This window comes from Pteronotus mesoamericanus, unplaced genomic scaffold (genome assembly GCF_021234165.1).
Source record: "Pteronotus mesoamericanus isolate MK-2021 breed Mesoamerican mustached bat unplaced genomic scaffold, CSHL_Meso_final contig_32, whole genome shotgun sequence".
Lineage (NCBI taxonomy): Eukaryota > Metazoa > Chordata > Mammalia > Chiroptera > Mormoopidae > Pteronotus > Pteronotus mesoamericanus.
The window spans coordinates 898,185-912,661 of NW_026555134.1; the positions used below are offsets into that span (position 1 = coordinate 898,185).

Below are 14,477 nucleotides of genomic sequence, written 5' to 3' on the forward strand. Positions count from 1 at the left end.
TATTGCTATTTTAAATCTCTATTAATAAGTTTCAATACTTCTTAAACTCAAAATAGTTTCTTAAACTTTATAGGAAACCCACTATATCAACTGCTCATCACATGAAATATCTTTATAACAGAAATAGTATTTCAAATGTTAACAAGGTGCTATAGTTCTAAAATAGGCCTCTTTCAAAGAGTCTAATAATTATGGGTTATAGTAACTACATAAGTGTATTACAGTAAACAGAACAGTTATATACATGAGCCATACTTGAAGCTCAGAAAGTTATGAGTATGAGCTCACTGGACATCTACTTCCAATGCTTCAACAATGTGCGCAGCAGACGGACGATCTTTAGGATCTTCATTAGTGCATACAGAGAAGAGCTCAATTACTTTTTGGTATGTTTCATCCAGTTCTTCCATATTAATTGGTGGCCTAGTTCCCAAAGCTGCGTAGTATGCTTCATCATCGAAGTCACTTTCATCAAAAGTTTTATCTGTTCATGAAGGAGTTTGAAACAAATAAAATCACTTTAAATCATGAAGAAAACTTATTGACTGCTCAAACTCACCCTTCTGAAACAAGAATTCATCATCCAATGTGCTTTTCATTACATCACAGTCTCTTCAATTGTCTGGCCATGGTGTAGATTAGCAACTGCCATGGATTTAATCCGTGGTCATGAACCCTTACTAGGGTAGCTTTCTAATCTCAGGCAGGAGGAGTTTTTAAAGTAACTTGCTCCTCAGTTTTCTCAATTTTTTTATCTCCCTGTTCTGAATTAATCTACATCTCAACTGTATAAAATTAAATGAAGATGGTACCAAATTAGTCATCAGTATTAATGTAACTTATACCTCATGCCACTAAATCAAACACTTTGCTCGTTTTAAAATTAACTTAATAGAAAAATAAAATAAAATTTTATAAACTAATCTTACTTCAAACCATACAGACTGGGGTTTACATTAAAAATATAGTTATACCTTCATCATCATCATCTGAAAAAGTAATGTGTGGAATAGATAAAGTCATCATTTCCCACAGAGTAAGGCCAAAGGCAAATATGTCTGCCTTGTCAGTGATAATGCCATTCTCCTCCAAAGCTTCCTTGGGTTTCCATGGCTCAGTGCCAATATAGCAAGCCTCAGGGTCAGTTACTGAAACAAAATACAGGTAAAATGGTCTTAAGGGCAAGCACTGGAAATCATTAAGGCAAGCAAACCACTCCCCACTACCCTGGGGGGAAAAAAAAAAAAGGGGGGAGGGAACAAATGATTTGACACATAGTTTAAAGGTTATTAAATACAGCCAGTAAACATGAAAAATACACTCAACTTATTAATAAGAATTACTTATCCCTGTCAGACTGATAAATATTCAAAAAGCTGGATAGTTGGCAAGGGTGTACAGAAACAGCAATTCTCTTAGAAGTTTTAAGAATATAAAGATTGTGGATGTCAAGAGTATAGAATCTGGAGCTAGACTGTCTTGCCTGGGTTCAAAGACATTTTCAAGCTTTGTTACCTTAAGCAGATAGATCATTTAATCTCTGTGCCTGCTTCTTCGTTTTTCAAACTATGCTATTCAACATTATTAGCTGAATGAAGTACCATTTCTATGCTCCTGTGATTGCTAAATCAGGGAAAAGGGAAAGGGTCTAATCATGTATTGGCTTCTGCCCAGGAAATGACACTGATCCATTCACATTTCCATTTAAATTTCAGTCAACTTTTCAATTTCAGTGAAAAAGCCAGCTAAAATTCTGATTGGGATTGGGTGGAATCTCCAGATCAGTTTGGGAAGAATCAACATCTTGAACAGTATTGAGTCTACCAAGCGACAGTCATGATCTTTCTCCATTTACTTACACTTTATTCAATTCTCTTAGTGATGTGTTATGGTGTTCAGTTACCTAGTTGACTTTTTTGTTAAGACTTATTCTTAAATATTTGATGCTGTTTGGTACTATGTAACAGATAACATCACTTATTTATTCTAGTAGTTCTTCTGTAGGTTGAGATTTTCTACATAAACAATCACATCATCTGTAAATACGAACAATTTCCTTTCCTTTCCAATCTTGATGGCTTTTTTCTTTCCATGATGGTATTAGGGCTATAGAACAGTGTAAATTCACACCGGCCAGAGCACGCATGCTGCCTTGGTCCTCCACTGAAGTATAATGTTGCCTGTGGGTTTTCCTGTAGATACCCTTTCTGAAGTTAACTTCCCTTCTATTTTTATTTAGCAAGTTTTGTTTTTGTTTTTAAATCACAAGTGGAAGATGGATTTTGTCACATGATTTTTCTGCATCTATTGAGATGACTATATAGTTTTCAAATCTGTTAATACGCTAAGTTGTGTAGACTTTTGAATGTTAACTTTTCTTTCCTGGGATAAAGCCTAGTAGGTCAGATATACTATCCTTTTTATATACTGTTATATTAAATTTGCAATATTTTGTTAAGGATTTTTGTAGCTATGTTTGTGAAGGATATTGGACTATGATTTTTTTTCATAATGTATTTGTCAGGTTTTGATATGAGTTAGGCCGGTCTCAGGACAAATTAGGCAATGGTCCCTACTCTTTTGTTTTCTGAAAAAAAAAAATTGTGTAAAATCAGTGTCATTTCTTACTTGAACATTTGATAGAAATTAACAGTGAAAGCATCTGGGTTTTGGGTTTTCTCTGGGGGAATGTTTCTTTCACGTACGGCTATTTGGATTTCCTATTTCTTCCTATGTCAATTTTAGTAAATTGTATTTTTCAAGGAAATTGTTTAAGTTGTCAAATTTTTGGCACAGAGCTATTTGTAATGATCTACTGATCTTTAAATGTGTGTAAAATCTGTGGCAATAACCTCCCTTTCATTCCTAATATTGTGATTTGTGGTCTTTTTTTCTTGAGCAACCCAACTAAGAATCAATTAAAAGTATTTTAAATTCCTAAAACTTTTGGGCTTCTTTGTTTCCAATTGTATTATAATATCTAGATGTATAGCACTGAGGACAATGAATGTCAACCATTAAGCTATTTCCACTTTCTATAATCAGGTTTTCTTCTGTAACCTAATATATATGGTCAATTTTAATAAATATTCTAATGCAGAGATTGACCTTATTATCTACTCAATCTTCTACATCTCAGTTTTATCTATTTGCTGTATTAAGGATTGAGAAAATTATGTTAATAATCTTATTTTTATTCTTTTCAACAAATTTTTTTCTTTTCCAAAATTTCAAATTTGTAGCAGTTATTTAGCCTGAGGGTTCTTTATATATTTTGACTTCTTCCTTTAATTCAACTTGTAGACGTTAACTTTACCTAGAAATTAAGGTGTGTGTATGTTCTAAACAACATTCATATAAAAAAGAAAATTCAAATGTTATTTATTAAATAGTTGAAAGCAGAAGCTTTCTTTTTGAGGCTGTCTCTTGGTTCTCACTAAGAACATATCCTAAATTAGGATCCTTAGGATCCCTAAGAAGAGAATGATCACTATTTATAATAAAGTGAGAAGAATGAGTGGGGTGGGACAGGGAGCAAACAGCAGAAGACTGGCCTTCACTTGCACCTCTTTCCTGCTTCCACTCCAGTTTCTTTTCATTTTCCCAAACCTTGTCACTATACTGACACTAAATAAATTCCTTTATGAAACCTTACTAAAATTTTATTTTCTATTCCCAGATCTTCTCCCACTTAAAAACCCCAATCTAGGTTAGATATAGTTCCAAAGTTATCTTCAGTTAAAATATTTACTAATAAGAAAACAATTTATATTGTATGTATGGCAAGAGAGGGGACTGGAGGCTGAGTGAAACAGACAGGAGAAATACTTTTTATTGTATACATTTTTATTAATGGATTTTGATTTTTGAAGAATGTGAACATATCTATCTAAATATGTAAAAATTAGAAATTTTAAAATTATAAAAACAAATTTAAAAAATTAGAATACTCACCTGTCATATTTTCATCCAGTGGTAGAGAGACTCCTACATCACAGATTTTAATTGTTTCAAAGTCACCTTTAATTACAACATTTGAAGACTTTATGTCTCCATGAAGCAACTTCTTATCTTGGTGCAGATACTAAAACAGTGAAAAATTTAACACATCTGAGCAAAAATACAAACTATATATCTCTCTCTATATATAACCCTTTCTTAGAATTGCTAATGATATTCATCCATAATCAAAAATATCCTACAAAAGTTATCTGTTCACTCATCAGCATCTGAGCATCTACTATGTGATTGGGTTTGAAAATGACGCAGAGACAATTCTTGAATATAACATGAAACACTCACTGAGCTTAATTTAAATGTTGCCTAAAAAGAGAATATGCTTGAATATGTTTATGCTTGAATATATTTATAACATAATTTATTAATTCTACTATATATTTTTAATTTTTTATTAAATAATTTAAATTGTTGATTTAATTTACCCTATCCATTTGATTTTTTTATAGACATTAAAATATATACATATTTAGAAATATTGCCATTTACCAGTTTCACATTTCATGAATCAATTTTATTTCAACTCAGCTTCTAACTTTGACAGCAGTTACATTCCATGATCTGCTTTTGAGTCAACCAACAGTTTTCTAAGCGCCATCATTACTTCTGTTTAAGTTATTTGGGATATAGAATTCTTTTCACTTCTAACACTGTGTCCATCCAAAGGCGCAATAATTTATTTGCATCAAAGTGAGAGCTTTTTTCTCTTTTGACCTGTAGATGACTAGTCTTGATGCTCAAAACTTATCCCACAAAGCAATCTTTAAGAAACTTGTTTACATCAATGGGTGCTGAGGCTACTCCCAGGAATAATCAGTAAATTAATGTTAAATTTCATCCTTTTATAACTAAATCTAACATGGGATCTTCTGTAAGCAAAACTACCTGACTTGGGTTATTTCAGGCTATGCAAAGGCCTCAAACAGTCGCCTTTGTTGATCAAAATAAGAAAATAGTGCAGTCTGCAATATAAAAGATTCCATAAGGCAACTTTCATTTAAGGCAACCCCTTTTTGTGGGGCAGTTGGGAGAGAGGGGGAATCCTACCATATAATTAGGTATATAAAGTATTTACCTTTTTTAATGTTCCATAAAAGTCATGTAAAATATAATGGCATAGTTACCTTTAACCCTCTTGCCATGTTCAAAGCAACTTTTAAAATTATGGCCGCTGGAAACGGACCTTGGCTGTCTTTATTTCGTTCTTCTATTAAGTCATTTAGAGACTTTTCACCTCCGTATTCCATAGCCAGACACAGACTACCATCACTGGCTTCAGTGAAAGCACGATAACCTTTAAGAAACATGACATTTTCTTACTAGAATGGGAAAGAACACCAAACAGTTCTTGAGTTTTTTATAGTGCTGCAACTGAAAATGGACCTGGGTTAACACTGACAAATACACAGTGAAACAGCTATTATTTATACAACTAATTCAATATATCTAATTTAAAATGCCATCAGTATTTGCAAATAGTATCACAAACCGATATTTTAAAGTATTTTATGCTTTCCTAAATATAATGGTTCACGAGCCCTACTTATACTAAAAAATGAAAACAAGGAAATTATCTAAATGAAGATCATTTTATACTCCTGAATTCTCCATAATACCAGCATCATGACTGTAACTATTCCCATGAAGTTTTAAGCATATACTTAAGCATCTAAGAATATTATACACTAATATTTATTTTAGAATGTTCATATTAATTTGATTCTTACCAATCACCATCCTTTTCACTTTTATTACTGAAACTGGTTAAGAAATTGTATAAACTGTTTCTGAGAGAGTAATAAACCAGATACTACTACCAAATAAATTTAAACTTACCTATAATATTCGGATGGTGAAGGCTTTTCAAAATCTTAGCCTCGTCAGTTAGTCTCTTTTGATACATACTTTGATAATGACCATTACATTTAGAATTAATCTTTTTCACCGCCCAAGGAGAGTAAGACAAGCCTCTTGGAGATCTTAAGAAGAAAAAATTAATCATAATGTATAAAGATTAATAACCATAATACATTTCAAATGACTAATAAGAGCTTCCAAATTTTGAAAAGGACTTGATAATTTGTTGTTTTTTAAAAAAATATTTACAAATTTTATACTACCAATACCTCTGCTACATTTCCTTTTTAATTGATATAAATAGCTGACATATCTATTGATTACAAGAATAGTCTGATATCTATTGCTGGAAGGGAGGGGATAAAAAGAGAACAAGAAAGAAAAAGATGGAATGTTGTAAATTTTAAACTTCACAATTACTTTTTAAAAATTTTTCTATTCAAGCATGTCGCACTACCAACTAATTATCAAACATTTAACTATATGTATCAGAGACGAATTCTAGAATGCTAAAGTAATAAACACTAATCTCCAAGAAACAATTTAAAGAAGAGACATACAAGAAATATTTGGCACATATGTAATCATCCAAAGAACAGCAGACTGTTCTTCACCAACAAATACTGTGACTTTCCACTAACCAATCCATCTTATACCTTTCACTGCATACTCAAAAACAGGAGTTAAGGCAATAATAATAAAGATATAAGTAAGAAAAAATAATGTAAGTTGTCTATTTTCTAGGAAGACCAGCCATCTTAATACTTAAAAGTGTAAATGTTTTAAGACCTAAATAAATAAACAAACGAGTATAACAAAGTAAGAGAAAGGTTTACTTAACAAGGTAGCCATTTATTTATGAGTACAGCAAATTATGAAAGCAAAGTATATAAAGCATATAGGTACAAAAGTTAGTAAACAGCCTCAAAAGTTAAAGTTTATAAGATCATAATAGATTGAACCAAAAATCCATTTAGCTTTGTATACCACATACAAGCATAGCTCTATTATTGCAAGACCTTTTTCTAAAAAAGAAAATCAAAAAACATGTACTCAAAGGATCACTAGATTTCTTAATAGATCTACATCTATCATCTATACATTTATCTGAACTATTCTTACCCTTCCAGTTTTAATAACAGCAGCATTTGCGGATAACCTCTTTCGTGTCATTTTATTATGAAAATATATTTTTCAGTTTCTAAGGGGTACCCACAACCCTCGAATGTTTAGAATTCAGTGACCAAATAAATCTTTACCTTTCCCATTAACATATGGAATGACAAAAATACATATTTATGAAACATGAATAAAATACTTTGTCAAGCTAAAGGCTGAGTTATTGAAAAGGCTAATAAAGGAGACAGATTTCTGATCAGATTGCACAAGGAAAAAAATTAAAGGAGGTACAAATAATATTACAATAAAAAATGGGGACATCACTAGAGACACAGCAAATATTTAAAAATATAAGCGAATAAATACTAAAATTTTTAGCCAGTAAATTTAAAAGACAAAATGGTCAAATTCTTAGAAAAAATCTAAGAAAACTGATGAAAGAAGAAATTTAATCAGGAGTTTAAAATCTTCCCACAAGAAATGCAAAGCCTAAATTAACTTTTCAGGTGAGTTTACTAAACTTTCAAGGAAACTACCATTCAACTTGTTAAGGAATGGAAAGGAAAACACCTAAAAATCTAGTATAACCTTATTTTTAAAAAATCAAAGAGAAACAGCAGTAAAAGGAAAATCACAGGCCAATTTCAGTTATATCATAGATGCAAAAATTCTAAACACAGCAAGTTGCATATTTAAAAAGCAATACATCAAAACTATTGTAGTATACTAGATTTAATCTAGAGATGCAAACCTGATTTAACACTAAAATTATACTTTTAGATCAAAATGATAGCTTAAACATACACACATAATTTTGATCCCTCTCAAGCCTCACTAAAATAAAAGCACATGGATATTTTCAGACACATACCCACCAACAAGGATGGAAATAACAAAGAAGAAACAATAGCAACAAACCTTTGCAAGCTGGAAAGCATATGAAAGTAAATGACTTAACAAGACCAATGAACTTCTTGAAAGTTATTCCAAAAGCAGGTGGATTCCTACCTAGGTACCTCCCTGATCCTGTATCACTAGACAGTTGCTCATTTCCTATCCTCTTTCAAGACTGAAAACTAGCTTTAAAGGGGGCTAAAGCAGAGGGTCGTTAGCTCGAGGTTTACTGGCAAAGCGGAATATCTGTGAACCAGATAGGAACACAGTAATTCATGACCACGTGCATATTAACTGGTCAATGAGTTTTTGTATGTGCATACACCTGTGTTGCTACCATCCAGATCAACAGAGAACATTCCCAGCACTCCCAAAAGACTTGAGATGCCACTTTAAAAAGGATAACTTTCAGGTAATTAATTAAAAACAATATTGACAAAAATGAAAAACTCAACTGAAGTATTAGAAGAGGAGGTTGGAAAAATCTCCCAGAACACAGGACAAAGAGAAAAGGAAAATCAAGAAAAAAACCCAGAGATTCATTCAGTAAGTGCAACATCCAAATAATAGGAGTTCCACATAAAGAACAGTAAAACAGGGGTGAAAATAATCAATGCAGTAATTTTTAAAATAACTTCCTAAAAATTTAAGAACAGGAATTTTTAGAATCAAAGAGGCCACACACCCATGTATCAACACTGAAAGTTCAAAACAATAGTGACAAACAGATGGTCATACGAGGTTTCAGAACATTGGGAGGAACAGATGATATAAAACAGGTAACAAAAAGAAAACAGCAATCAGCCCTGGCTGGTGTGGCTGAGTTGGTTGGAGCATCCTCCTGTAAACTTAAAAAGATCACGGGTTCAACACCTGCTCAGGGCAAATGCCAAGACGGCAGGTTCAGTCACCGGTCAGCGCAAGGATGAGACGCAACAGATCAATGTTTCCCTCTCACATTTATCTCCCTCTCTCTTGCCCTCCCCTTCCTCTCTCACTAAGAGCAATGAAAAATGTCCTCAGTTTTAGGGTTAAAAAAAAAAAGAATCAGCAATCAGACAGCCTTCAGAATTCACACTAGCAACACTGCAAGGTACCAGATAATGGAATGATGTCCTCAAAATTCTGGAGGAAAATTATGCCAAATGAGAATTCTGGCCCAGAAAAACAAAAATGGCCACTCGAGTATGAGGGTTAAAAGAAAACATTTTCAGAAATGCATAATTCTCAAAAATTTATCTCCTGTGTATCTTTTCATAGGGAGCTACTAGATGTCCAAGATATAAACCAAGAAATAGACGTGAGGTACAGAAAAACAGAGGAGCCTCTTCACCAGAGAAGCAAAGGAAACCTCCAGGTTACCGGGAGGGGAAAATTCCAGGCTGAGGAGGGGTAGGATCAGGCAGCAGCTGCTCTTTTTCAATAATCAGTCATACAAAGCTTTTTGATTAAGTTACATACAATATAACTTTGTTAACAACATACTTTACATTTAAAGACATTTTTCCAAGAAAGAAAAATGAGACTAGCCATGAACCTATGAGAGTTTTTTTTCAAAATAACTTAAACAAGAGTTTTTAGGCACTAAAAAAATAGAAGGTTCAAACCCTAACGCGTGTTTAGACTGCAAAAATGCTTCAATACCCAATTCCATAATATTGCCATGTTACTCTCATTTCATTAGTTTTTTATTAAAGAAAGAATGTCTATCCATAATAGAAACAATATAAACATAAAAACATGCTGTGTTGGTCAGGCTGATTCCCTTTCCCTTCCCATACAAGCTAAGGAACAGTTACACAGTAAATTACTGCTCTTTAATAATCCATCAGGAGAAAGCTGGATGAAAAGTATACCAGGCAGAGCTCTGGTAGAGTTATAAAAGGTTCAAAGACTGAAATATAGCAGTCAGATAGGATCAGGAACATATCTCAAATCTAAATATTTGAATGTTCATATTCCTTTGTCTCCAAGTACAGTGGAACTCCTGTTCCATGTCAAAAGGTTAATCTAAAATCTTTTACTCACCTTTTCATAAGGTAGACATTCACCCCTGTGCCATAGCCAAGCTTCTGCATAAACGGGGAGGCAGGAATATTTATACATGGAGTTGAACATAATGCTAAATGCCAGAGAGAAATAAAAAATAAGTGTTAGACCTCTGCAAATACATTCTAACATTTGCGACATACTATTGTTAAGAGTATTAACTGCCATAATCTTTTGGACAGCAATTTGATACTATCTGTCCTAATTTTAAATGGAGACCCCTTGACCAAGTCTACTTTTGGAGCTCTGTCTTACAGTAACACTGAAGTATGGGTCAGCAAATAGCTTGTTTTTATATGGCCCACAAATTAAAAATTGCTTTTTAATGGGTTGAAAAAAGTGGGTAAAAAAGAATATTCAATAGTGTCCCTACTTGGCCCACAAAGCCTAAACTATTTACTATCTAGTCCTTTGCAAAGAGTTTGCTAACACCTACAGTACATCATGTGCCCAAGATGACGTACATACACATGCAAGCAAGCATATATATTTGAATGTCGGGATTCACTTTTGTGGCTGCAGAAAACAAAAAAAGTCTAAGTAATCATCATTTGTCATAATTACATTTATATTACAGAGCATTATACAGTCATAAAAAATGAGACAGACGAGCCGTTTTGCTAATGAAAAACTGCTCCTGGAATTTCCATTTAGAAAACTCGACAAAATATAACATTTTCATATACCCGACAATGGGCAGGGCAGGACTGTGATCTTAAAGAGAAACAAATGAGGTGAGCCCTATCACTGCCCTAACTTACCCCTTAAAGGCAGTTTCCAGGCCACAGCACAAAGGAAAACAGCTTAGAGGTCTTGTCAAACTTAGGAGGTGGAGACCGAAGGTCAAGAAGACCTACTTAGCTAGAATTTATGGAGCACGGAACTAAAGAGGGAGCCACAAAATCAGAGAGAAAGCTCCAGAGATCTGCAAAGAGGTCTTCCTTTAAACACCTAAGTACTTTCTGCACATACAATGGACACGACTCCCCAGGGTTGGGGAAACTACCAAACCCAAGTAGTGGGCTAAATCGTCATGGCGATCACACAGGTCTAGGAACAGTCACTTACCACCAGCCAGTGTGATAACCCTGTAACACACAGGGCACTGAGTAAAATCCTCTAAAGGGTCATGACTTAGCATTTAGTACAGCTAAATTTTAGCCCAAGGGAAAAGTTTAGTACAAAGCCTAAAAGCAAGCCTCAAAAGAAACAAGTTCATGTGCAGAAAACTTTACTGCAGGTGGAGCACAACAAAATAATCACACACCCTTCAAAGGAATTTAACAAAGTTCAGCACTCAACAATGTAAAATGTCTCACCACCAATAAAAAGAAAAAAAAATACCAGGTATGAAAGAAGCAAGAAAATATGACCTACTCCAGGTGAAAAATAAATCAAGAGAAGCAGGCCATAAAATGACAGTGTTGTAATGTAGAAGTAGCAGATAAACGCCTTAAGATAGAAATCTTTAAAAATATTCTCAATAATGTAAAGGAAAATGTGAGCATAACAAGACAAGACAGAGTAGTAAAAAAGATACTAATGGTACTTAAAGAAATGAAAAAACACAAGGGATAAGAATAACACCATCATAGAGCAAAAGATCACTAAAATTTTAAGACAAATCAACAAAAAATACCAAAAATAAAGCACAGAGAAAATATTAGGAAAAAATAAGGAAATCACCAATCTGCTATGGGACAATGGAAAAATAATAGATTTAAATCCAACCGTAGAGAATTACACCAAATGTAAATGGTCTAAACAGTGTCATCCAATAGAACTTTCTGTCATGATGGAAATATTCTCTATCTGCTGTCCAGTGCAGCTGCCACTAGCCACATATGGTTCCCAAGCACTTGAAATATGGCTAGGAAAACTGAGAAACTAAGTTTGCAATTTTATTTAACTTTAATTCCCTTGAACCTAAACTTAAGTCACCATATGTGGTCAGTGGCTAAACAGTCCAATCAAAGGCAAAAGTTGGCAAAGTAGGTAAAAATAAAACAAGGTCTAATTACATGCTGTATAATAAACCTACCTTAAACATAAAGACACAAATAGGTTAAAAGGGTTATGAAACGTAATATTCAAACACTAATCAAACTGGAGTGGCTCAATATTACATAAAGTGAACTTTAAAAAGAGAGTGCAACACCAGATAAAGAAAAACAATTCATAACAGTAAAGGGGTAAATTCATTTAAAAAAAAATTCCAAAATGTATATGTACTTAGTAACAAGCTTCGAAATACACAAAGCAAAAAGTGATAGAACTGAAAGAAAAAAAGTAGATAAATCTGTAACTGCAGTTGGAGATACACCTCTCTCAGTGACAGAACAGACAGAAAATGAGTAGGGATACAGAAGAGCTGAACAAAACAACATAAAGAAGTCAACCACTGGCCTAACTGTATTTATGGCACTCTGCACCGAACAATGGCAGAAAATATTTTTCAAGTGCATGAAACATTCACCAAGATAGATAAAACAAATCTGACAGATCAAGGAAGAAAATAAAACACCAGTACCAGAAATCAAAAGGAAGTATCACCACAGATCCTACTGACATTAGAAGGGCAATAAGAGTATATCATAAATAACTTTATGCCAATAAATTTGACAACTTAGAAGTAATGGAAAAATTCCCTGAAAAACACTAATAAAGCTTACACAAGAAGAAAGAGATAACTTGAATAGCCCAATACTTATTAACAGTCAAGTCACAGTTAAATCTTCCTACTAAGAGGACTCTAGGACCACATGGCTTTACTGGTGAGTTCTACCAGCAGAGGAATAAATACTATCAATTCCACACATGCTTTTCAAGAAAAGGAACTATTTCCCATCTTACTTTACAAATACAGAATACCCTGATACCAAAATTAGACATTCCAAAAATCCCCCCAGCTACAGTCCAATATCCCTCATAAACACAGAAAATATTAGCAAACTGAATCAAGCAATATAGAAAATACATCATGACCAAATGTACTTTATCAACCAGGAGTGAAAGGTTGGTTTAACATTTGAAAATTAACAATTTATTTTACCATATCTACAGACTGAAAAAGAAAACTATCCCAAAAGATTCTGAAAAAAACTCTTGACAAAGTTAAACTCACATTCATGATAGTAATAATAATAATCAGGAATTAAAGAAAAGTTCCTGATTATCAACCTCATAAAGGGCATCTCTGAAAAACCTGCATCTACTCTGTTGGGAATGTTGACTGGGAGGAGTTATGCCTGTGTGAGGGAAGGGAGTGTATGGGAAATCTCTGTACCTTCCACTCAATGTTGCTATGAATCTAACTACTCTAAAAACAGTCTATTACAAAAAAAACAGAACAATTAAAAAAAACCCTACATCTAATATTGTACTTCATGTGAACAAGGCAAGGATATCTACTCACACCTCTTCTATTAAAAAATATGCTGGAAACAGTGCCATAAGGAATGAAAAAAGAAATAAAGTAATACAGATGAGGAAACAAAAGTAACTGTCTTTATTACAGCATTACCAACTATGTACAATGGACAATATCCTACGCAACTACAAAAGAACTACTAGAATGAGTGAGTTTAGTATGTTTGCAGGATGCCAGGTCACTATACAAAAATCTATATATTAGAAATGAATGACATAAGATTTTCTCCTGTTAACTTCAAGAAATTTTATAATTTTGATCCATTTTGCCTGTAGGTGAGATTAGGGTTAATTTGCATATTAATATCCAATTGTTTTTATTTGTTGAGAGGATTATCCTTTGTCCTTTGAATTGCCTTAAAAAATATTTTTCCCTCACAAGAGCAATGCACATTTGAGAGGATGAAAACATAAGGAGTTCCTTAATGGTTCAAGTTAAGTTGATTCTTCACTAGAAAGAACCTCCAAATCTGTTAAAACGTCAAAAAAGTTAGCTCACAAATAACTATATCCTGGCCTATAAAAAAAGCCTAATTTGTTAAAATCAACGTTATAAAGAGGACTTACTCTAAAATTGTCTATGATAAAGCATCAAACTACAATAATAAGACAGTTCTAATAGCAATAACAATGAGGAAAGTTTTTATATCTTACCAGATTTTCTTTTTTCAGATAATTTGCTAGGTGTCTTGAAATTATTGACCTCGTCCATCGTAGTAATCACTGTAGGTCTTATGACAAAAATAAATTAAAAATTACACTGCAGTAATAAAGAATATAACACAAAAAAACCCCAACTTCCTATAATACTATCACTCATTTTATCATATAAGCATAAAATTTGAGAACTGAAAAAGACCATGACACATATTTAGTCCAAATTTATTTACAATAAGAGAACTGAAATTCAGAGGTATTATACCCCAGACCATACTATAGTAATTGGGATTTTAAGGGTCTTAATTAAAAATATATGCACTTGGTTAAAAAAAATCACCTAGTACAAAAAGATAAAGAGTAAGTCTCCTTCTCACACTTCCTGGAAATAGTTAACGGGTTTTTTTATACCCTTTAAAGAAACTGTCTATGCAAGCAGCATTATTCATAATAGC

General features: G+C 33.1%; 1 protein-coding gene across 1 annotated transcript; it reads right to left on the minus strand.

Moving 5' to 3' along the window:
- Positions 1-284: 284 nt before the first annotated feature.
- On the minus strand, positions 285-14,077 carry PBK (PDZ binding kinase). The gene is made up of 7 exons (XM_054575918.1): positions 14,020-14,077; positions 9,916-10,009; positions 5,854-5,996; positions 5,142-5,311; positions 3,955-4,084; positions 975-1,148; positions 285-484 (listed from the first exon to the last, which is right to left on the minus strand). The coding sequence occupies exons 1-7, from the start codon at positions 14,075-14,077 to the stop codon at positions 285-287; spliced, it is 969 nt and encodes a 322-aa protein (XP_054431893.1).
- Between the last annotated feature and the right edge of the window lie 400 nt (positions 14,078-14,477).

What these genes read in the sequence shown, in the direction of transcription:
- PBK (XM_054575918.1), bottom strand. Translation starts at nt 14,077, where the DNA reads ATGGACGAGGTCAATAATTTCAAGACACCTAGCAAATTATCTGAAAAA. An exon ending in AATGTCTACCTTATGAAAAG is followed by an intron (nt 5,997 to 9,915) that starts GTGAGTAAAAGA and finishes TTTCTTCTTAAG; the next exon opens with ATCTCCAAGAGGCTTGTCTT. An exon ending in ACATGGCAAGAGGGTTAAAG is followed by an intron (nt 4,085 to 5,141) that starts GTAACTATGCCA and finishes TCACTGTTTTAG; the next exon opens with TATCTGCACCAAGATAAGAA.